This window comes from Polyodon spathula, chromosome 4 (assembly GCF_017654505.1).
Source record: "Polyodon spathula isolate WHYD16114869_AA chromosome 4, ASM1765450v1, whole genome shotgun sequence".
NCBI classification, from domain to species: Eukaryota; Metazoa; Chordata; class Actinopteri; order Acipenseriformes; family Polyodontidae; genus Polyodon; species Polyodon spathula.
Window position 1 is genome coordinate 90,833,326 of NC_054537.1, and position 26,014 is coordinate 90,859,339.

General features: G+C 37.3%; 1 protein-coding gene across 2 annotated transcripts in view; it reads right to left on the minus strand.

The window, feature by feature from the left end:
• Positions 1 to 13,250: 13,250 nt before the first annotated feature.
• Positions 13,251 to 26,014, minus strand: part of LOC121315092 (oxysterol-binding protein-related protein 3-like) — a 56,961-nt gene continuing 44,197 nt past the window's right edge. For both annotated transcript variants that reach the window (XM_041249004.1, XM_041249005.1), the window contains 9 exons: positions 25,216 to 25,463; positions 23,105 to 23,242; positions 20,724 to 20,787; positions 20,192 to 20,270; positions 19,172 to 19,316; positions 18,604 to 18,748; positions 18,088 to 18,214; positions 13,785 to 13,907; positions 13,251 to 13,417 (listed from right to left, as the gene is read on the minus strand). In XM_041249004.1, the coding sequence (XP_041104938.1) occupies positions 13,321 to 13,417; positions 13,785 to 13,907; positions 18,088 to 18,214; positions 18,604 to 18,748; positions 19,172 to 19,316; positions 20,192 to 20,270; positions 20,724 to 20,787; positions 23,105 to 23,242; positions 25,216 to 25,463 (1,166 nt within the window). In that variant the 3' untranslated portion in view covers positions 13,251 to 13,320. The remainder of the gene's footprint in view (positions 13,418 to 13,784; positions 13,908 to 18,087; positions 18,215 to 18,603; positions 18,749 to 19,171; positions 19,317 to 20,191; positions 20,271 to 20,723; positions 20,788 to 23,104; positions 23,243 to 25,215; positions 25,464 to 26,014) is intronic.

Genomic DNA, 26,014 nt, shown 5'->3' on the forward strand with positions numbered 1-26,014 from the left:
GTGCGAAGTCAATTAATGCCAACAGTGTTTATGTGCTGATTACTTACACCCTGTGGGTCAATGACAAAACAACTAAATCCACAATATACAGTTAATATATTCGACAGTGTTCAGTTTAACTTTGTTTCCACGATCTTGACTACAGTACGTGGAAAAGACATAAAATGAAACATTTCAGTTAATTATGTGACAGAAACATACGATACCTGTGCGTATTTTCAGGTAACACTAAACAGCCCCCGCCCCTTAGCAAGTTGGCACATCCATAACAATTGTATGGAGAAGTAGGCACACAAATATTATTTTGTTTGCTGGACGGACAACTGCCTCCCCCCTCTCCTTGTTAGAACTGAACCGGTTTTATCTCCAGTCCAACCCCGCTATAGTGGAAGCTGTCCTATTTAATCAGCATTCTGGATCTACAGTAAACTGTGACAACATTTACTTGTTTTCAGATATGTCTGTCTGTCATATTTAATGCTACACCGCTACATACTGCACACCACCTTTATTTGTTTTCTTGAGATGTACTTCTGCTGAGAATTATGCCAGAAAACATTTATTTGGCAAATTGTGAATAACAAAAACTGAACACATGCCTCTGAAAAAAACCCAAAACAAAACAAAACAAAACAAAAAAACTTGGACATACTGCCAAACTGTAGTCCACATTAACTCGGCACCACAAAGTAACGAAAATACAAATAAAATGCTTCTGTTAACTATATTACTAGTCCAAACAAAATACATAAACCGAGTAACACACTGCAAACGGATTTGTTTGGATATTAAAACTATAGTTCAATTACACGTTAAATTAACATTCAAACGCAATAGGCTACTGACATTAAACTGTATCAAGAAAATGTTCAAGGACGCCAGTGTACGTTCATCATTTCCAAAAAAATATATCCGTTTTTAAATGGTGGTAAAGGTAATCACTTATTACACGCGCTTTCAGCACTGTAGCATTAGGTTTTATAACGCACCCCACTCACCTCACCGCCGCTGTGAATGTGCTGCTCCAGTGCGCTCGACACGGTCTTAAACAACCAGTGTAAAGACCGCCCAGTTGCCCATATTGTTATCTCTGATTTGTTTTCATGATGTCTGAGACGCGACCTGACTCTTCTGATAGCTGTAAGGAAATTGTCAATCATGACTTTGGTTTGGAAACAGCCAATTACCCGAATGTTGGTATTGACTGGACGTGGGGAGGGTCGGGCGCACCCCTGCTTTAAACAACGTCATTTACATCATTTTCTATATTAAAAAATAAATAAATAAATAAATAAATAAATAAATAAAAAACACATGCTCCGAAACAAGATCAGACTTGTCAGCCCCGCGCTTTTGAAGCCCAGGCACATTTTTAAAGAATGGTGATTCATTTAGAAAAAAAGGAAGTTTCAGCTTGAGTAATACAAATTACTGAATACATTGCTACAGAAATATGAGCCAGATTTAACGCTTTATAAAAACGAGTGACCCTGTTGAACCTTCTCCTGAGGTACCAATTACATGTATGTATGTTCAGTAACGTTTTGAACCAAATGCCTGTAGCTTGATACGGTTGACGTAATGATTATCAAGTTTATACAGCCCTTTTTAAAATGAGTTTAACCACCTGGAAGGCACTCGCTGCTCTTGGATGGGCGCAGGCTCATAAGAGACGTAGAAAGATGGGAACTAACGAAAGCTTGGAACAAACAATGTTAGAAGGAGACATAGAAGGAAATTGAAAAAGGGGACAACCAGGAACAAGTTAGGAAGATGGACTCAGGAGGCTTCTGGAGATGAATCTCAATGAGAGAAGCCTGAGGGCGAGAGATAGAATACAGAGCAGCTCCTGAGGGCGGCAGTGCCCGACATCCGATATGCCTCTGATTGATTGATTGACTGATTGATTGATTAAGCACACACAAGCCAGAAACCACGCATACTAGGTTACAATGATCAAGATTCTGAACTCATGAATTTGATGAACAAAATATATATTTAAAAAAATATGAATGGCATAAAGATGTACAAACCATGACCCATATAATCAAATTGTTCAATTCAATATAGCCTATATGTGTTCAATGAATTAATTGATCCTCTAGATTGATGACAGCTCTGCCCTTAACAGCACTTTTCTACAGCTCCACATGGCTCAAGGAGGCAAGTCCTTGTATCCCATCAATTTGCCTTCTACAATAACAACAGTATAAACATTAATAAATAGACTTTAATAAATATATAACTTTGTTTATTATGTTTTATCAAACTAGAAACATAGTTCAGAAGAAGGTAGAAGACAGAAGCAGTGTCTATAACCATCCCCTCTAAAAGTCAGTCATAAAATATCCTGACATGCCCTTCGTGACATTGTAAGAGGCATATCATACATTACAGTCGTACACGTCAGAGATTTTTACATAAAATATTATTGTAATCCTCTACCACTCACAGGCGTTAAAGGCACCCAAAAATGAAGCAGCAAGTAGCCAAACCAAGTGGCTATTAGGAACCGTCAGGTAAGTATAATGCAGTGTACTTGGCATCATAGAAGTAATAACTGAAGATCAAACCCCATTCTCCTGGCTCAGAGACAAAGTTGTGTCTGCCACATCAAAAGAGCCTGTTCCATTTGCAGTTCAGACAGGCAAGTTTTATTACCCAACTCAGTCAGATGCCTCAGCTGCAGTTTAATAATTCATGGAGGAGCAGACTTAGGCAAACTTCAACTCCATACTGATCAGGAGAGCAGTTAAAAGAGTGTCTAAAGGATATGACTGGCTTGCATCACATGATATGAATACAATCAGGATAGCTATTCACTCATATTCCAGACAGGCCCAAAGCAACCTCAAAGCCAAGCAAAGGCAGATTTACAGAAAAACAACTCAATACAAGGGCAATACAGGAGCACTCACAGTGATTGTTGCAAATAGGAAGAGAAATGTAAAAGAGCGATAAATAAATAAATAAATAAATAAATAAATAAATAAGAAATGAATCAAATTACTGTTGAAGCGCTTTTTTTTTTTTTTTTAAGCCACGTCACAATAATGTGTGCAGTCTTAAGGTCACTGGCATTCTAAGCTATTGTGGATAAAGTGAACTAACATACTTGAGAATGTGGCTTCAAGGGCATGTATCCTCCTATGAAGAAGCATTCTAATGCTGTCAAGGAGAATGGTTCTTTGTTACTTTCATTTGCCATCTAAGGAGCAGTGAAGTAAACTTCATTCCCTCAGACCCTGAACCAACTCTCTATTGCACTGCTGGTCTTACAGCTAATTACATCATACTGTCCTGTGACTGTCTAACTGGATGGAATTCAGACATTTGTTTTTAGAAGAGATATACAATATTTATTTTGTTAATGTTATTACTAGAGATGGTTTCAAAAAAAAAATGTACTGGTAAATAAAAAAAATAAAAAGTATCCTGATAAAACACAGAATACAGTACTAGTATGATAATGTCTTGCTGTTATTGTTATGTGTTGCATCTGTTTTAGGGCATTATATAAAACGTGAAGGTATTCATATTGCAAAGAAGCATAGAATGCTTATGTTCCTAATTCTGAGAAAAATACTGGACTTCACCTTTCTAAACAGATAATGTACTGTTATCTTTGACTTACAGCTGGAATTTACTTTATGAGACTGTTGTAAAAGGCAATGATCACATTGAGCATGGTAATCACAAGTATGTTTTGCTTGAGAACATAATGACATACTCTTATATTTCATTAAAGCAGTTAAATATATTGCCATTACTTTTTTTAAACTCTATTGCGTATTGTACCATAAAGGCAACAAACCTGTCTCTGTTGTGTTATACACATAAACATGCTTCACTTTTGTAGTTGCATGCTGTTTCTTTTAGGTAGCAGTCTTCAGTGGCTTGCAAAAGTATTGACCCCCCCCTTGGCATTTTTCCTATTTTGTTGACTTACAACCTGGAATTAAAATTGATTTTTATTTGATTTCATGTAATGGACATACACAGAATAGTCCAAATTGGTGAAGTGAAATTAAAAAAATAACTTGTTTAAAAAAATTCTAAAAAATAAATAACGGAAAAGTGGTGCGTGCATATGTATTCACCCCCTTTGCTATTAAGCCTCTAAATAAGATCTGGTGCAACCAATTACCTTCAGAAGTCACATAATTAGTTTAATAAAGTCCACCTGTGTGCAATCTAAGTGTCACATGATCTGTCACATGATCTCAGTATATATACACCTGTTCTGAAAGGCCCCAGAGTCTACAAAACCACTAAGCAAGGGGCATCACCAAGCAAGCGGCACCATGAAGACCAAGGAGCTCTCCAAACAGGTCAGGGACAAAGTTGTGGAGAAGTACAGATCAGGGTTGGGTTATAAAAAAATATCCAAAACTTTGAACATCCCACGGAGCACCATTAAAGCCATTATTAAAAAATGGAAAGAATATGGCACCACAACAAACCTGGCAAGAGAGGGCCGCCCACCAAAACTCACAGACCAGGCAAGGAGGGCATTAATCAGAGAGGCAACAAAGAGACCAAAGATAACCCTGAAGGAGCTGCAAAGCTCCACAGTGGCGACTGGAGTATCTGTCCATAGGACCACTTCAAGCCGTAGACTCCACAGAGCTGGGCTTTACGGAAGAGTGGCCAGAAAAAAGCCATTGCTTAAAGAAATAAATAAGCAAACACGTTTGGTGTTCGCCAAAAGGCATGTGGGAGACTCCCCAAACATATGGAAGAAGGTACTCTGGTCAGATGAGACTAAAATTGAGCTTTTTGGCCATCAAGGAAAATGCTATGTCTGGCGCAAACCCAACACCTCTCATCACCCCGAGAACACCATCCCCACAGTGAAGCATGGTGGTGGCAGCATCATGCTGTGGGGATGTTTTTCATCGGCAAGGACTGGGAAACTGGTCAGAATTGAAGGAATGATGGATGGCACTAAATACAGGGAAATTCTTGAGGGAAACCTGCTTCAGTCTTCCAGAGATTTGAGGCTGGGACGGAGGTTCACCTTCCAGCAGGACAATGACCCTAAGCATACTGCTAAAGCAACACTCGAGTGGTTTAACGGGAAACATTTAAATGTCTTGGAATGGCCTAGTCAAAGCCCAGACCTCAATCCAATTGAGAATCTGTGGTATGACTTAAAGATTGCTGTACACCAGCGGAACCCATCCAACTTGAAGGAGCTGGAGCAGTTTTGCCTTGAAGAATGGGCAAAAATCCCAGTGGCTAGATGTGCCAAGCTTATAGATACATACCCCAAGAGACTTGCAGCTGTAATTGCTGCAAAAGGTGGCTCTACAATGTATTGTTTGTTTCACAATAAAAAATATTTTGCATCTTCAAAGTGGTAGGCATGTTGTGTAATGTGATATGATAATTGATAAAAATCAATTTTAATTCCAGGTTGTAAGGCAACAAAATAGGAAAAATGCCAGGGGGGGGGGGGGGGAGGGGGGGGGGGTCAATACATTCGCAAGCCACTGTAAATTAATCAATGTTAGCTTTCCATTTGGTCATATGACTTTCTTATTTTTTATTTTACTTCCACAATATGGTACTAGAAGGCCAACTTTTTGAGTGTTGTATTTGATGCTACTAAGTTGTTTCTTCTGCTTTTTTCGTCAAAAGAAAAATTGGATTCATATTTATTGGTAAGTAAAGGATTATTTTCATACCTATAACTTATTATTATATTAGTTTTACTTTGAAAAATTGATATGTATCCAGAAAGTAACATTGTGCAATCTTGATATTGGGAAATATTAGATTTACTGTTGACGTATGGGGATATTTTATTATTACTGTATACTATTCCTTTACTTTAATTTTTTTACTATATTATATTATGTATTTTTATATTCAGAAAATGAATACATCAATGTTTTATGAAAAAAGGGAAGGAAAAGACAGAATTAGCTATTCCTCCTGATGACAGTGAAGATGAGCTAGCTACTAGTGATGAGGATGATGAAGATTATGTTCCTGCCTATTGAACTAGTAACAGCAAAAGAGAGGACAAGGATGATGAGGAATATATTGATCTAAATAACACAGGTATTATGAAAACAAATTTTGTGGGTTTTTTTTTAGCTATAATTTATCATACATCATTTGTCATTTTTTTTTTTTTATCTGTATGGTTTCTTGCTGATATATCAGTCAAGAGACACAGCCTATGGACTAAAGGCAGCCTACCAGGTGTCACTGAAGTGCAAGAGCCGATAGACTATTTAATACAATTACTGAAGCCTACCACAGTACAATATATAGTGGAGCAAACTAACATATTCTCAGTTCAGTGTGACCCAAGTATGCCACTAAATGTAAACAATGAAGAGCTGGAACAGTTTATTGGAGTATGTTTTTACATGTCTGTGTTTGGTCTTCCTCGATCACGTATATACTGGAAAGCGTCCTGTCACGTTGATTGCGTGGCTAATACAATGCCAGTCTTGCATTGGGAAGCTATCAAACGCTTCCTCCACTTGAGCAATAATGACAAACAAGTTCCAGTTGGACACCTTGGTTATGACAGGCTTTTCAAGATTTGATCGCTGATAACAGCTAGAGAGCTTCCTTGGGATTCTGATGGATGAGAAAGACATTGGCGCAAGTGGAAACATAGTCCTCAAACTTGTGTCAATTGTACCACAGAACCTTTCCCACAAGATCTACTACGACAATTGGTTTTGTAGTGCAGATTTGTAAGTGGCACTCGAGAAGAGAAAGATTCACAGTGTGGGGACTGTCTGGTCCAATCGCTTGGGTGGATGTCCATTCATGTCAGACGGTGAGATGAAGAAAAAAAGGAGGGGAACCTTTCAAGAGAAAGAAGCAACTGTCAATGGTGTAAACCTCAGGGCAGTAAAATGGTATGACAACCGTGCCAGTGACTCTACTCAGTATGTTTGCTGCTGGGTTGGGTGGACCTTCTGGATTCTCTCATCCCATCGTACAGGATGAAGATTAGATCCAGGAAATGATATCATCTGTTAGTCGTCCATATGCTAGACCTGACTGTTGTAGAGGCATGGCTCTTATATCGCAGAGACAGTCAGGAATGCAGAGTCCCCAAGAAGGAGCAGCTTAGTCTTCTTGAGTTCAAATGTGAAATTGCAGCTTGTCTTTGTGCAGAGAAGATCCCGAATCGCAAGAGAAGGCCAAGCTCAAATGTTGAGGAGAAGCATGCTGAAAAGAAGCGAAGAGGTCCTGCAGCCCCATTGCCCTGTACATCAGTTCGACAGGACAACACTGGACACTGGCCTGTTTTGCTGAAGCAAGAAGCAGATGCAAAAATCTACGCTGCAAAGGGCTTATAAAGGTACAGTGTCAGAAGTGCAGTGCAAATGGCGCAAAAGTGTACCTCCGTTTTTCTGCAGAAAATAACTGTTTTATGGATTTTCACATGAAGTAGTCCTGTAGCAAACGTGTCCAGAATAATTGTTCATCATTCATTCTGCTAATACTATTCATTTTGTTAACAGAAAAATGTTATTTTTTTGGAGAACATGCAATGTTGTTATTGCTGTGTTTATTATTATTATTATTATTATTATTATTATTATTATTATTATTATTATTATTCCGCCAAAAGTTTGTGGCAGTCATGAAAACGAATAGGTAAATAGATGCCTATGTGTGGACAACCAGACTGGCGTGCCCGAGTGGAAAAAGTTTGGCCACTAGGCTAAATCTGATGAAAATATTGGACAATTTTCAAAACTCTTGTTGACAAAAACGATTGAACATGGAGATCTGACAATGTCAGCCGATAGTGCACAAATGGCCTATAAAAACAAACAACATTGAAACAAAATCAATTGGACGGTTGGTTTGCCCGCCGCGTTGGATTTGCGTAAAATATTCAAAGATCTCCTTGTCTGAAACTGCAATGTTGATCGTCATCAAAATTGTCACGTTTGCTCAGGACAAGGTACTTTCTAAGTTTTGTAAAATCTTTGCTTTTTCGTTAAAAAAAAACATGGATGCAGCAAGCAAAATAACAATTTCACGAGTTCTATATTTACATAAATTAAAGTATAAATCCATACTGCAATAGACTAGAGACATGAAACTGCGTATGATAGTAGAGGGTAATGTGAAGTACTGTCGATTTCAAAATGGCGTGTTTTGGTCACATGGTTTGGCGGCTATATTGATAATTGAAAAACAACTTTTATGACCACAACAAGAACAATGTTTCATGTATGCTCTTCAATGTTAGTACAACTGTGTGGCCCATGATAAAGTAATAACCGCCAAAATCGAAAGCAGAATGGTCACACGGTTTGGGGGCCATATTGGAATTAACGTATACATTTCATCTCCTAGGGCATGCAGATGGTGTCATAGTTATAATGGCACAGGTATAGGAAGGCATATGTGCTCTATGAAAAACGCCATCACCAGCGACCTTTCACCTCTCCAAAAGGTCAAGCTAAAAACTGGCTCATTACGCCTAAGGGATCACAGACAGACATGGTTCATATAGAACAGCAAACTTTTTTTTTTTGGAGACCCACTTCTGTATTTTTCTACTGAGGCTACAACCCACCAAGTAAAAATAAATAAATTAATAAATAAAATGTACTTATTTTAAGTAGATTTATATTATGTAAGTGCTACATTAATAAATAATAATATAGCATCACTCACCTAATGTGCGATCTGCGCCTGTTTGCCATCAGTTCATTTTTTCCAACGAGGTGTTATGGGTGAGATGCTAACTCTGAGGTCATCCCCGATGTGAAGTTTGTTCCTGTATTTAGTTTTTAACGCTGCCATGACTGAAAACCCCCTTTCAACCAAGTATGATGTAGTAAACGGCAGCAAATGCTTAACGGCTTTCTGCGAAATACTGGGATATTCACTTTTAACCAGGATCCAGAATTTTGACAGAGAAACCTCCGTAAATTTCTTCTTCAATATCCATCAGTAAAAAGTTCTATAAGCTCGTTTTCACAGTCATTAGGCAGGTCAAGGCTCTCAATGTCTGTTGTAAAAGGGTGTCGAATCCACTCAATGTTAGAAGTAGGATCGCCAGGGAAATAAATACCGGTCAAACTGAGCTGCGAGAGCACAGAGGTGGCTCACAACCTCTGTTCGTACCTGACTGAAATCTTGGGTCTCGTTATTATCAAAACTGTCAGTCATGAGAGGAAACATATCAGTAGGTCCCTCAGAAACCTGCTTCCCCAAAACTTTCAGCTTCTTTTTAAAAGCTATGATTTTGTCATCGTGCTCAAAAATGTTACCTCCGTGTAGCGATACATTTAGTTGATTGAGGTGACTGAAGATGTCTGGCATGTAGTCAAGTTTTGCAAGCCACTCGGTGTCAACAAAACACTGCTAAATCAGACTTTTTATCCATTAAAAACGAATGCACCTCAGAACAGAGTTCATAAAGACGATGCAGCACTGTACCCCTTGATAACCAGCGAACTTCGGTCTGCCATAGCAGGTAGACATGTTCGCGTTCCATCTCCCTGCACAGCACTTCAAAACAACGGGCATTGAGGGTGCGCGATTTTATAAAGTCAACACATTTTGTGGCCATCTGTAAGACTCCGTGTAGCTCTGGGCTTAGTTTTTTTGATGCTAAGGCCTCTTTATAGAGAAAACAATGGTGCCAAGTACAGTCTTTTGATACTTGCAAAATCTGCTGAACCACCCCTGACTTCATGCCCGTATTTGCGGCTGCACCATCGGTAGCGACTCCCACACAGTTTTTCCATTCCAACCCATTTTTAATTATGAATCCATCCAACACTTTGAAAATCTCCTCCACTGTTGTTTTTGTAGGTAGTTCTGCACTAAAGAGCAAATCATCCTGCAAGTCGTCGTTAGAGAGGTAACATAGATAAACAAGCAAAACTGCACGTGCAGCTATATCTGTAGACTCATCTATTTGAATGGAAAACAACTCGCTCACTTTCACAAAATCTACAAGTTGCTCTTTGATGTCATTTGAAATGTCTGCTATCCTCCTGTGCACAGTGTCATTTCACAGAGGGATACATTTAAGTTTCTTGGCAGCAGATTCCCCCAGCACCTCGGTACACATATCCACAGCAGCTGGTAATATCAACTCTTCGGCTATCGTTTGGGCTTTCTTACATCGAGCTTTACGCTGTGAAACTAGAAATTAAGCTTTCAAAGCACTACAGTAGAAGCACAGCTAGTTACATTTCTTTGTGCTTGTATCTGCTCCAATTTCCTTTCAAAATAAGCCAAAGGTTTACCTTAGCCGCCCGGGTGGTGAGTTTGCAGGTGTCTTATGAGTTTACACGGTTTCATGCTTTCATTCGCGATCACTTCACAGCCCAGTACACACTGCGGTTAGGGTTCATTTTCCAAACCAATATAATTTCTCTTTCGCCTTCTGGTTCTGTTGCCCTTGTTGAATTTGAAGTCGTTGAATTTGAAATTGATGCAGCCTCCTTGTCAAAAATCAAAAAATCGTTTCAAAAATCGATCCACTGTTCTTTGATTTAATTTGATTATTATTATTATTATTATTATTATTATTATTATTATTATTATTATTATTCCTAACAGGGTTTCCTCCAACCGTCTATTAGTCCTCGAACTACACGTGTGCGCTCTACTGCAGGCTCAAGATCTAAGCCTACTCATTTTCTTGCACTCGTTATTTCCGGCTCCTTGTCTTCTGTGTTTACAGTTGTACAATATTCAATAGGTGGGTACTCGTTATTTGTCAAGCAATTTATTTTATGACATGCATAGTCGAATTACCATATATAATGTGGAAAAAGAGCTTATACAGTAAAACTAATTATGTTGGGAAACAAACATTTGCGACCCACCTAGGAGTGCCACCCGTAAGTGGATCGCGACACACCGGTTGAGAAACGCTGATATAAAACACATATAGGAAGTCATAAGTGCTATGTCATCACCCATGACCTTTGACCTCTGCTAAGGTTCAAAACCCACAAATTGGCCTATAGCTCCTCAGCTGTATCTAACACAGATCAGTGCACTTAAACTTCAGCGTAAGATCAAGCTCTGTACACGATACAACTTAAGTAGCCCATTAACTAATTATAGGAAACGTAGCGAGCTGTATTAGCGATTATTTGTGATGATTGAACCATGTTTTCTTGGAAGCTTTTCAATTGCACAATGTTACTTCCAGGTAACGTACCCATCTAAATCTTCCCAAAATATATTTCACAATTCTTTCACCCCCCCGTGTAATATAGATTTAAGAAATTTTACTAATTATTTATTCTTCCCCAGTCTATTTTCATAATGCATGCAATAGAGGGTTATTACTGTAAAACATTCAACTAGTAGCATTGAAATTTTAACGGTATCCTGTGTTTAGTGTTAACAGAATAATGCTGATTTTCCTGCTACTCGGTGTTACACAAGCTCTATAATTAACTGGTTTAAACACAGTTCATGATTTTATTGGGAGAATGAAATAGCATAAACAAGGGCTGGAATCCAACCATATCAAGCATTCCCTTCCAATTAGAAATGCTAAGGCACTCAAATGTGAGTGTGTGAATCTCACCAATAACTATTTTGGGATTTAAACATCCTGACATTACATCATAACCAAATGGCAGACATTTATCCGGAATTACACTGAACATGTGTTTCTAAACAGGAACTGAAAAAGATTTTTACAAACAGTTCTTACTTTTGTTGAATGTACAGCACTAGATAACCTCACACAAACATGCAGAACCAACGCCAGTGTCTGATGTAAACAGAGCCGTATTCAAACCCTACCAACCCAAATGCATACATGGCACAGTATTGTTTTATGAGTAAGGCCCATAGTAATATATTTAAGTGTGTGGGTTTTGTGCACTTTGCAGACGTGTTTAAAGTTGCATTGCAGAGGTTCTTAGTTTGTTGTGGTTAAAACACTAATCCATATCACACACACACACAAAAGACTGGAAAACCCCTTGTGAGTTCACAAAGAGGAGTTTATTAGTGATCTGATTACGAAACCCTTGAAATTTAAAGTTAGCACTTTATAATCCCACACACCCTGGAAGCTTCATTCTATAAATCCCAGATATTAAATCCATTATTTCCTATTCTCACTGAACGAGGCATGTCATAAATACTTTTCAAGTCTTGGACTGAAATATAATGTGAACAGAATACATAGACCTTAATTTATTAAACAACAAATGCACCTTTTAAAAGAGTTAAACAGGGGTGATACAAAACTTCATATATTGAACCTGTAAGGCAGCTGGCAAGGTATGATATACAAAGTGAAGTATGCTTTTTATCTTAGGAGGTAGAAAATGTCAGCGAGTTAAGACAGTGATTTTATGCAACAGAATATAAACAGCAACAGCATTAGTGTGGAGACACCTCATGGTTACATGTTAAGGAAATGCATACCTCTGTATAAATCAGTTATGGAAGCAGTGTGTAGTTCAGGAGTTGCATTTACTCTATTTGTGCATCATGAAGGCAAACGCAAAAAAGAAACACATACAACATATTTGCATATTTCCTCTACATTGAAAACTTGTAACAAAAAATAAAGGATAAAACATATCTTTTTTTATTATTGTAAGCTCTCTATTGGCTGGTTTCACAAACCCTGATTAGCTCTAATCCTGGACTACCTTAACCTTACTTTAGGGTAAGTGTTAAATCAGGGTGTGTGAAGCCAGCTGTATATTAAGGCATTTTAGCTCTATGAATTGCAACAAGACACATTTATAAAAGCAAGATAATATTTATATATATATATATATATATATATATATATATATATATATATATATATATATATATATATATATATATATATTATATATATATATATGGCTAACATTTTTGCATCACCTAGAATTTTAGAAATAATAATAATAATAATAATAATATAAAATAAACATAATTTTGATCTTTTATTAATCAAAGAAACTACAAAATGATATCGCAAAAGTCTACTGGAAAGTAGTAGTACAGTATTTCATTAGATTTTGAAATGTCACATTTTTCAATTTTTGTTAGTTTTTCATTAGTATGGTATATGGAAAGCTACAAAGCAGTATGTAGCTCAATATATTAACATAACATTATTCAGCAAGTTTCATTAGAATTTGACTTTATGAAGCAAAATTAGTTAATTCTATAGGGTGATGCAAAACTTTTGGCCATGGCTATATATATGTGTGTGTGTGTGTGTGTGTGTGTATATATATATATATATATATATATATGTGTATATATATATATATATATATATATATAGTGTAACAGCATCTTGGGAATGATATGCAGATCTTCGTAATGTCCGATTCACCACAGTACGGGGTTGTCAAGATTGGCAAAGCCAGGGTCTTTTCTCAGATCCCAGTATGTTTCTTTGCTGACCCAAGTATCTCCACTTGATTTTCTGTCACAAAACAGTAGAGAAAGGAATCAGTTTTACACACCAAAACTAGATTTCAAAGAAAATATATAATGCTAAACTTTCTTTAAATCTTACTCCTACCTGCTTTCTGTGATTTAAATGGAAAAAAAATAGTTAATGTAGAATAATTCTCTGTACAAAATGTTTATCTCTGAATTCCCAATTTTTGATTGTTACAGAAGTTATGAAAAATGTGTTTTCCCTAAATACAGTAAAACAAATCCACAAAACACCCAGACGCATTTTAAAATACCAAAGTGTCATTTTCATTCAATTTGCCATATACTGAAGTATTGTAGCTAAGATGTGTAAAAAAAAAAAAAAAAAAAAAAAGCACAGCTGTTAATACCTGAAGAAACGAGGTTGATGTGTCATAGCGTTTTCCTCCAAAACTCTTCTCCGCTCTCTCTGAAGGTGTTCAATTCTTTGTTTCTGCTCTTCTGCCAATTCTACATTCCCTTCCTCAAGCAGCCTACAAACAAGAGGATAAAAAAACAACAACTCTATCAACAGATGTGTACAGTGCAGTACAAATCCTTTCATCTAATCTCTGGTATAAGGTTACAAACAAAAAAAATAAAAAAACAAGCATTTCTAGTAATGTTTATCAGAAACAAGGTCAACATTTAGAAAAATGATCTTCTGACTAACTGGTATTAATTATCTTGGAAGCTACCATACAGGAATTTTGTTTTGTTTTTTGTTACTTTTATCACAATATTGGTGCAACATTACCATTTCAAACTTCAGACATTTCATTTCCATCCTGGAGGGCATGACTGATTCCAATCACACTTTACAGCATGTGGTTAATGGTCACCAGGTTTAGTTGCAGTAAAATGTTAAGCTTTTTCGTGTGTGGCAACAATAAAGAAGTCTTTCTCTACTTCCACCACCATAGGCATCATTTTTTCCAGTGTTTTGAAACCCCACTTTTCTTAAATTTCTTTCCAAATCAGATTGCCAAGATTGGTGCTGGAATCCTTGCTATGTCTGACTCATTTCCCTCAATAGTGAAATTGAAATATTAAAAATGTATGAAGGCAAGCTTTATACTGCCGCAAATTACTTTATTCTAAATAAACATATACACCCAAGGTATTCTGCAATGCTCCCAGCTGCCTACATGGTCCAAGAAAGACTAGAATAATTTGATCCATGTTATATTATTAGAGTGTAAAGCATGCCAGGATAAACTCTTGAGTTTAACATTTCTGTGACACATCAGTGTTAAAGCATAACTCCCCCAAATAATGGGATCCTTCAATAAAATGTATGCAAAGTTCCTCCATAAATAAACTGGATAAATTATTCTCTACACATAGTTCAGTTCCAAAGTATGTTAGAGGGAACAGATAAGAGAACTATTAGTAGTTTAGAGCGGTACATGTCAAATTTGTGCAGAGCTTTACGTTGTCAAACTCACCAAATAAACAGTGAAATACTGTAGAAGAACACTGCGCTGCAAACATCACATGCAACCAAGCTGTAAAATGACACTTTGAACACTGGACATGCTTGCATGGATAACGAGTAGTTTTTAAAAAAATTTTTTTATCATATCTTTGTGTGAAAAGTGTGCATTTCATTCTACAAAAACCAAACCACTTCGCTTTGCAATTTGTAAAATAAGCAAAGCTTCCCAAAGCAATAGGGATTGGTTGACAAATGTGCGCACACATTAGAACAGTCAACCGCAAAGCTGGAGATGAGGCTTGTGATTTTTTACAAAGTTAATACAGCATCTATGTGTTATGGTTTATGTAAGAAATAACCCATGACAGGGTGTGCGGTAGGACCACTCTTACAGCACGTCCTGGATGCGTTGTGAGGCACGAGGCTATAGGTCTTCAATCACCCAGGAAGAGCAATAAGAATTGTCTTGCCGCACACCCTGGAGTGGGTTATTTCACTTATAAAACGGCTATATTTTTTCTTGAAAATAATTACACTCACTAGCTTTAAGAAAAAAATTAGAAATGTATTATGTATCCTTCCAGTGAAAAATAGTCCCCGAACAGATATATTTTGTACTTTTTTAAATTGCCGTAAACATTAAACATTCCCATTTATATTAAAATGTTTGACATAAAATGGCATTTGTAAATTGAAAGCAGGCTGATTTCCCACATCTGAGGGAGGATTCAAGGAACAGCCAAACACTGCACTGGCACTTGACATCAAGGGAGGGACTTTTGAGTTTTTTTTTTTTTTTTTGTGTAGGAAATGATCCTACTCAGGTTTTGCGGTCTTAAAGAGAAGCTGAGAGAGGCTGTTTTCACACCAATGGCCAGTAAATGGCATAATTTCCCTAGACTGTAAACCAGCATTAGATGATACGCTGTCTAAACGACTTCCGTGTCAGTTTGTGCAGTGCCGCAGTAGTCCCCGTCCGCTGAGAGTCCAATAGAATTCTAAGCCGAACCCGACCTTGGTTAAAAGCTCAAAAGTTCTGTCAGCAGAGAGCAGGAAAGATTTTAATTTTGTTTTAAATATGTTTCTGAAATCGGAGGGTAGTGGCGAGATATACCTGTTGTGTCTAATTTAAACATCGCATACTTGCTAGTAAGTATCATAAGATGATATTTAGTTTAATGATTTCCATTACATGAGAGTAGATCTTGAACTTCATTCTGATTTGAACTTGGCTCTCCCCAAGATAAGCACCAACTAAGATGTAACTTTGCAATAAACTAATGTGATCCATCTGCATCTTGGTCCATTTGCGTTGTTTTCCATCTGATGATGTAGATATCCTTCTATCTGGTGTTGATTGCTGAAGTGTAATGCTGGCTCCAGGGATCAGCTTATTTTGCCTCCCCAGCGCATCAGCACACACAACGGCTGTGATGCTGGCTCTGGGGATCAACCCAGTGTGGTCTCCCCAGCGCATCAACATGACAACCATCTGCATTGAGACAAGTAGGGTACATCTCTGGGGTCTTCAAGTGGGCACCTTCCATCTTTGGTGTTTCGTTGACTAGCCCACCACAATTCAAGAGGACTCAACAGTGATTCTGGCTTCCCAGCATCACCACCGTCCATCACCCACTCAGCTCAGCCCAGCTTACTTACCTGTACATCAGCATTGGTTTCTTTCTATAGTGCTTGAGATCCCCACCCGGAATCTTTCCGTCTCAACCACAGTCAGTTGCTGCTCCTTTCTGCTGCTTCAGGTAAGTTCTTCACTGTGCGACGCAACTCTTGGGCACTGAACCCGACATCTCTGAGAAACTGGGTTGTAGAGTGTGCCACAAATCCTCGACAACCCACCTCCACTGGGTAAACTAGGACTCTCCATCCTCGCTGTTCCGCTTCAGCAGCTAATTGAGCATACCGAAGTTTCTTCCTCTCATACGTCTCATCTACAGCATCTTCCCATGGCACTGTTATATATATATATATATATATATATATATATATATATATATATATATATATATATATATATATATATATATATATATATATATATAGTAAACTGGAGACTTGCCACACAGGCTCGCTCGGGTTCTTTTCCCTTCTTAAAACAATACTCCACAGATTCAAAAGAAACCGCGCTGACGAGCACCATTTAATTACAAAAATAAATAAAAACAAAACAAACACTTAGCTCTATTTTGAGCACTAACTAACAGCAACTGGAACCTAATTAACTCAGGACAGCCAGGCTGCTTACCTGTTATACAAAGAAAACAAAACATTAAAAAGGCTTTTACACAGTACCTCACGGTTGAAAGCACCATCAACCGGGCCCTCCACACAGCAGCAGCCCTGAGCACACTGGCTGCTTCCTTTAAATACCCTGCACCTGGCTGTAATTTACAATAAACACCAAGTGCAGGGGATAACTAATAATCAAACAATTAACAGAAATATACTTAAAATAAACCAATGTGCATTTGCACATGTTTTTAGGCAGGGAGGATACCCCTCCCCCCCCCCCCAAAACCCCCCCCCCCCCCCCCCCCCCCCCCCCCCCCCCGTGTTATATATATATATATATATATATATATATATATATATATATATATATATATATATATATATATATATATATATATACGCTGAGTGAGACTTGTGCAGTGATTTCTCAGGTGACTTTTTCTGTAATTCTTAGTGACAAATGAAAAAAACGATTGTTGAGTGATTGAAATGCTGTTTTGGTTGTATGTTGACATTCTTCCCTACAGAAACACTGGTTAGATAGTGTTAATAGATCAGGTAAGTAAGTTGGTCATATTCTTACCGCATGGTCATGTTACCTTGTTAAGCCAATAACAGCACTTCATTTATCCAAGCCATTTTATAACTTCATATAACCTTGAATAAATCAATACTGCCACCAACTAGAGATGTGTAACTTTGCTGATACAAAATATGACAAATAACTCAATCATGTGGAAGGCAGCATTATGTACTTCTCCATCAGTGTTCGAAGTCAAAATATACACACACACACACGCACACCCAAACCATGAGTGACATCCAGTGGTGAAACAGACAATCTGATCAATAATTTCAGTAGTGGGCTGTGGTTCTATTTTTAGATGTAGATAATGCGTTTTTTTTTCTTAACACTGCAGATATAAAGAAAATCACCATTACATCTCCTGTGGAACTTTCAAGGCCTAGAAAATGCTCGGTCTCACCTTTGGTCTTGCCTGAATCTGGTGTCTGTTGGTGGCAGCAGCAGCTTTGTTGCAGGGTCCAGTTCATTTAATTCAAGTGCAAACTTGGTGAATCCATAGTACTGTTCAAAGTCATTAGGCATGGGATCTGAATAAAAAAAATTCACTATTGACTGGCTATGATAGAATCAATTGATATCTACAGCAGTACTGTAGGTATAGGTCTGCTTGCATCCGTATGAATCTTTTTATTTTTCAATTTGTAAAATGCATACATTATTTAAATGTCTTATGGCACTCAACACTTTTAGGAGTGGAGTGAGATTTAAAAAAAACACAGCCTAAATGAATAAAAACACTCCACGTCAGATTTAATACGCTTTTGCTCCAGTGCAGTTTGTACATGTTTTAAAAGAAAATGTATCTGAATAAAGTTAGTTGTTTTATTTCTAGTTACGAAAAATATGTTCAGCTTTTCCTTCCTTTTAGAAAATAAAAAAACAGTTCACAATGCACCCAAGCCCTGCTTTTACGTACTTGGTCTCCAAACACAATTCGCTGAAGGTGGCACCCCACAATACACGCCATCGTGCCATTTTCCGAACAGTCTCTGCACTACTTTCCCATTCCGATCTGTTATTGTCCCTTCAACTCCATTCACATCTGAGTTCCAGTACTTTACCTGAAAACATTACATTTAAAAAAAGTTGGCATTAAAAGAGAACACTTTTGAAAAATAATGTTTTATTATATATTAATAATAATGTAACTACTAATATATAAAAAAAAAAAAAACACATTTCTAAAATAGGAGTTACTGTATGTATTGGTATAATATTTTGAGTGATCACCACCAGCAGAGGGAGCTTTGGAGCACTCTGAAGATCACCACAAAGCAAAACAGCAATTCTAATACTAAATGATCTCATGTTTCAGGATTTGATAGTTAAAGTACTGTTGCCAAGACAACTAAACAATGGTAGTAACTATGAACCCGAAAACAGCATCAAGTAAACAGTCTTCAATGTTCTTATGCCAGATTTTCAGTAATGCAAAAAATAGTGAATACACATGAAAGCAATACGGGTTGTCTCCTAAATGTTACCTTGATGAATGTCACTTTGCATTGACAGATGTCACTGTTTGAATTTTTGATAGAAAGCTCTCCATAGTGCTCTATCCACCTCTGACCACTCAGGATGTTGTGTATGCATGACGTGATCTTATTCCATTCATAGTGGTCACCAAACCTAGAAATCAATGGGCACTTAAAATTATTCGTTACAGCTATCACCTTCAGAAAGATTTTAACAAAATGGATCTTCCTTAGACATAAACCACTATACTGTACATATAATTGCTTCTTAATAGTAAAGCAACAAAGAAGCATTTATAGAAATTCAAGAATTTAAGCAAATATATTCGGGTCGATTAACGGTTTATTGTCATTTTTACTTACTTTTAAATATAAAAATACACTTAAGGAGGCACTCCCACGCAGAGGAAGATGAGCTGGTTTTTCAAAATGTCCTTTTTTAAAAATGATTTGCTATTTAGATCTGTGACTCTTTAGATCAGTTTAATTGCCCCCAATGTATCTTTTCTCTTTTGAAATGTTGTTGACAACATGCACAGCTCCACGTCTCACCTTTATTAATCAACTGCAATGCATTTCAATTACACTTAAATGTAATTTAAAAGATTCCAAAAACCTGCTCTTTATTAGTGATGGTCAAGAACAGTGATAGTGTAACGGCCCTTGATGTACTAAAGCCAGCGTGACGTGATCTTAGTTTAAGTACTCTAATGCACACATGCTATAGAGAACGCATCTTGCAGTTTATATGAAATATTGTATTTTTACTTATACGGATTCACATCACAAAATTATTTTGGGTTACAAAAAACCATAGTATCAAGAAAATTAGAGATAGCTTTTATTATACTGTTTTAATAAAATAATAAAAAGTAGTACATATTTTTATAATCCATTTTTAATAATAATAATAATAATAAAATTCCAATGCACATTTCACAAAAAATAGGCAGCGATAGCACACATAACTGATGCAGATCAGCCAGACCAAAAAACAACCCAAAAAACTCCAGCCATCTCTTAACTTACTTGGGCAGCATCACGTGTGTTGTTCCAACCGGGACAATTTCCATGGACTTTCCCCAAAATTTATTCTTCCATCTCATATCTGAAATACAAAGTTTTACTCTGTATACAAAGTCCTTTACATACACCCTCCTAATTGACAATTTGTTCCATAAAATGAGAATTATTCCATGAGAGCGTAATATTTACTACTGTACATAATTTGTGTCCCTTCGTTTAAAAATTCATTTGGCCTAATAGAGAACTAAAGACTTCTTCTTAAGCACTCAATCTCTCAAGTAAGAAACATTTTTGTTGCAATTTATTGTACAGACAGTGGGGGTAGTCATCAAATCATGACTAATGTGACAGAGCTGTGGACCAAAGCCCAAACACGTTTTCAATGCAGTGCTTTTGCCCAGTGTTCGGTCACAACCACAAGTTTGGACTTGATATTTAATTTGAAAGACCTTGTGTTTGCTGTATGTTTTAAAAAGCATGTCAAGTATTATTAAAACCCTTCAAAGATTCTACAGCAAATATTATAAATACTTACCTTGCCAAAAGACAAAGTTTTTGGATTCAGTGTGACAAGCAGATATTGGTGGGTGATGGCTGACCTAAAATATATACAAAAATAAACAAATACCTTAAATAACAGGGGGTTTAATACAGGTACCTTAACGAAGAAACAAAGGGCTGATTTCTGATCACAGCGCAAATGTGAGTGCAAGCGGGAACAGCGCTTGCCCCAGATTCTCTGGCGCATAAATGGAGCGAAAACGTAAAAAACCCCACTGCGCTGAAATGGTATTCTGAAGACATGTCCTGTGCCATTACAGAGCGCCTGCCCCATTGCCATGGGTTGGCATAAATTTCGGGGCATGGTACCATTATCATATTCACCAAAGCGATTCTAATGACAATAGACAATTGAACACTGTGTTAAGACCCGCTGAAACCAGGTTTATCTAGTGGCGCAATCAGGAACTTTAATGCATGTGCTTGGACTGACATAGAAAGAGGTTATCAAAGAAAGAAAAGTAAAAGAACAAGACGAAAAAACGACAAAACGTAACTAAACATTATTATTCGTAAATTAATAATAAAAAAAAAATATGAATTTAAAAAAATCGTATTTTGCAGATACAAGGGAGTACTACATTTATTTGCACAAGGACTGCAGCAATTTATTTTCATGGCAATTATTAGAAGTGAAAATATTTACACACAGTATATGAAGAGTAGCATACCAGGAGTGACACTTCTGTTCTGTATGTGTGTCCGTCCTTTCATTCCCTGGTTGTGCTTGTGCTGTGATGTGTGTGTGTGTGTTTGTGTGAGTAACACGTGCAACTGTAAACGAGTTAACTGTTGTGTAAGCTTGACACAATTGCCCTGAACATCAAAGCTTCTGGAAATATTGGGCTCAGTTGGTCTAAAGGAAATATTCCATGAGAATTTAAGCCCTGGTTATATTGAAACTGGGTTTTTCATTTCATCAGAAGCCACTCCCTGGGGGGCAGATGCGACTGACTTTAACCACTGCGTTTGTGATTGCACTCACAATAGGGCCAACCCTGTTTATTTGTGGACAGTAAGCAATGGCCTTTCTAATGTATCATTCTGAGATATACAGGAATCATTCTCACAATTATTCTTGGCTCAGTAGTTGTACAACTAACTATAGTTAGATTCAATTCTGAAAAAAAACAAGATTCCTTGTAAGGCTATACACCTAACTTACCTCCTGAAAAGGCTATATGGTGCTACTGTATTTTAGGCGAAAGACATCTCTCTTCTCATAACATGCTTGCCTTGCACTTGCTGTGTCATTTCACCTGCAGTACAATTGTCCCCACCCTTTGAGGGCCACACCCCCATGATTAACATGTGGCTATGTCATGTATTATGCATGGCAGCTAGGGTTTTATTTGCCTTGCCATTATGTTTTTTCACCGCTCGGAGATTAAAATCGTCATCTCTAAAGCCCTGTCTATGAACCAGTGATGCATCCTGGCTGTATCCTGTGTAATAATACGACAATAAAGTCATTCATAAGCAATCTTGGATTACAGTATTTTTCTTGCTACTGAAACATCACTTGTGTTGTGTTTGGATCACACACCAATGCTGCTCTATTGTACGCTCTTTTGTTTGCAAATTGTCCTGATGTTACATGCCCTTTCCTCAGGTGAACTGCTTCTAGCTGCTATCTTTTTATATTCATAATACAGATAAAGGTCACCACAGCCACAAACTAGCCTGACTTTTGCGTGTAAAACCACAGCCAAACTTTTGAGAAATCAAAGGACGTTTAATTATAACTGATACAAATATTTAACAGGAACACCAACACATGCTTAGCTGAACTGTAATAATGAGACTTACAAAGCAATTTGTTTTCAATTACCACTTGACCTTTGAAGCAAATAATAGCGTTTGTGATTTAAACCTCTTGAACAAACCAAACCAGCGAAGAGCAATACAGCCAGATGAATGATAATATTGAGTACAAGTCCACTAGGCATTGCCTTCAATGGATCTAAAACAGCATTGGTATTAAATACATTAATCTAAAAAATAACATGAACTTTGTCCTTCAAAAGTAAAATCAAGTTGGGAAAGTTGTTTTGAGATGATGGGGTATTTAAACACCATTGCTATTTATATTGGTTAAACAGAGCCATTTTTTAATTGTAATTTGATGTGATTCACAACAAGCATAAGAGAACATATTCTAAGCATTTACTGAAAAAATAAACTGCGAGAATTAAGTGTTGAAGAGACCTTTACTTACATAATCTGGTTGTTTGGTTACAGCTTTGCCATTTATTTATGTATTTATTTTTATTTTAAAGACCGGAGGGAACATTTTGAAAATACGACCCATAGTGTTGAATAAAGTGGAGAAAAAAATAGGAAAGAAAACAGTACCTGTTCTGCAATGAACCTGAAGCCTTTATCTTTCCTTTCACATTCATACGTCTCTCCAAGCACAGGGTTAAATGGTTTACTCCCCGCTCGGTAGTAACTGGAGGCATACCCAGATATTGCAAAGGTAGCTATATACACCTGGGGAGATAAATAAAATAAAACACAGACTTACACAGAAATCACTTTTATGATATAGAAAAGACTGTTGACTGGACATACAGTAAGGATGTAAATGTTCTGGTTTTTTAAACGAATACTAGTTACTGCACATTTGAAACACCACCACAAGAGCTTCTTTGCAAATACATTAATAAAAAACTATATTTGTGTGACATTCATGGCAACTCCACAATTTCCCTGATCCAGGGATATGCATCCTCTGCAGGGTATCACAGACAGAACCCAAGACTAACCAGATTCATTCACAATGGCTTTCATTTGCCCTTTCTTCTAGAGTAACGCCATCATGGTGAGCTGCTTTGTACAGTTGTGAGCTAAAAAGCCATTCTAAGAGATAACTGCACGAAGAACAGTGAGATACGAAATCCCATTAGCATCAAAAGGAAAATCCCACCACTTTGAGGCATCAGTAAGCGATTCTTAACATCTCAAAATATTGTTTTGCAGGTTCTCAATATCAACACAACAGGGCTTTCCACTGGGACTGTTCTTGAGAATGTGGACAGAATATAGAAATGCACTAAAATGAAGGATGGGCAAGTCAGCTGTCATCCGACTAATTCAACATAACAATGGCAACAATAGCTTCTTTTCTTAGATAATTAATTGATCTCGACTTAAGGGTATTGTATTATTACGGTTTTAGAATAAGAAAATCTCTTCTTGTTTTCTTTTCCTCACTCCCAGCCCAGACACATTTTCGAATCTGCTGCAGTGAATACATGAGTTGCTCAGGTCACAGGGATTTGCAGATACACTGGAACGGAGATCTACACCTAAGAGAGACTCAAAGAAGCCCACTCAAAGAATAATGATGCTATGCCATTGGAACCAATTATGCAAAAAATAAAATTAAAAACCTTAAAAACAACCATAATAAAAGCAGCTGTCTGTTTCAATTATCCAGTAGGGATTACCCAACACCACTCAACTGTACACTGAACTGCCACTTAGAACACATTTAGATACATCAACAGACTCCCCAAGATTTTTTCCTAACCTAGATACATGCATTATTTAAATTTATGGATACATATTAAGAACACACATTGCAAATTAAATGCACATTATTTCTAAAAAGCTTCCACACATTTTCCATCTCGTTGTATTTAGACGCTGCTATGAGCATGTGGCAGGTTAGAACAGATCATCACAAAGTCAGGAGATTAATTTTATTTCCACCTTTTTTTGTTTTTTACAATAGTGCAATTCCTCTATTACAACCACCCAAGAGACAACAACATAGTCCTAATGAGGGATATCTGCAACTGGTCTCACAGTGGAAAGGTCCTGGCAGAGAGTGTCAAGCAAAGTTCCAGTTTTTTACACCCCTGACTAAAATAAAACAAAGTTATTTAACACTATTGTTTGAGGCTTCACATGACAAGTGTCCTGGAAATAAGAAAGGCATGCATGAAACAGGCATTTGCATTCAGCACCAGAAATTCAGAAGTAACTTAAATGAATCATTTAATTTTTTAAACTTTTAAAAAATATTTAGCTATGGCAAAAGGATCTGCATCATAAAGTTGAATGAAACCTGCTGAATAATAGCACTAACATATTGAATTACATAACGCTTTGTAGTTTTCCATATACTTAACAAAAAACAGACATGAACTGAAAAATGCGACATTTATAAATCTAACACGAAACACTTTTGGTAGACTTTTGCAATATTATTTTGTAGGTTTTTTTGAGTACATGACGCTAAATAAATAATGGTGTTCACACACACACTTTTTTTTTTTAATGTCTCAATCTTCAAATTCTAGGGTGATGAAAAACTTTTGGCTATAGCTGTATGTGTATCCACATTTTGGAAAGATGAAACTGGACTCTGTGTGGCTGCTGTGCCTCCAGGATGCCACTCATGAACATGATAAGATGGTGGATTTTGAGAGACAGTATTAAATAAATAAAGCCCTTGCCATGCGCTGGAATGGATCCTGTGTCTCCGCAGCCGTGTCCAGCAGCTCGCTGTACTCCAGCTCCTCACACAGACGCTGCAAGGTGTTCAGGGGTTCGTTCAGCTGCACAGGCATGGCCACCTTGGACAGGTCTTTTCCAATGTTGTTCCTCAGGATGTTCCACAGGCTGATATTGCTGGTGTCGGGGCCTGGAGCAGGCAAGCAGAAGCGCCTCCGTAACTGCTGAGGGGATCCATTCTGAACACAACCTGGACAAAGGACATGACCAGGGGACACTTACATCAACAATATTTCATGTGACTTTCTTAAAGATCCAGTATCAGACTTTAAACTTCATAGTGTTGCAAGTGCATTATTTTTCAATTATAAACAATTTTATCTGAAAAACGTGTTTGTGGTGTTCTCTCATTTCAGAGAGACCCAAACATCAATTCCAACCATCAGATAACACAGACTCATTTTCAAAAGACTTCAGGAATCAAGATATACCTGCTCATAGCAACAGAACTCATTCATATCACCAAGATTAGGGACAGATCAGAGTTTCCCTAGTAGTTCGTTCTGAAACAGCACTGCGAGGGCCAATACATCTTACAGTTACTGTTATGCCTTAAATGGATGTGATACCGGCTCTTTAAATTGTGAAGTGGTAAAGTTTTGTTCCCCGTTTGTTTTCTTAAGCTTTCAGAAGAGGGAAGCTGCAGTAATTCGTACAGAGCTCATCCTTTAGACATACAGCATTTTGCATGATTTCAAAGCAGACCTGTCAAGTTGAATCAGTTGGAAATTCAAGTATGTC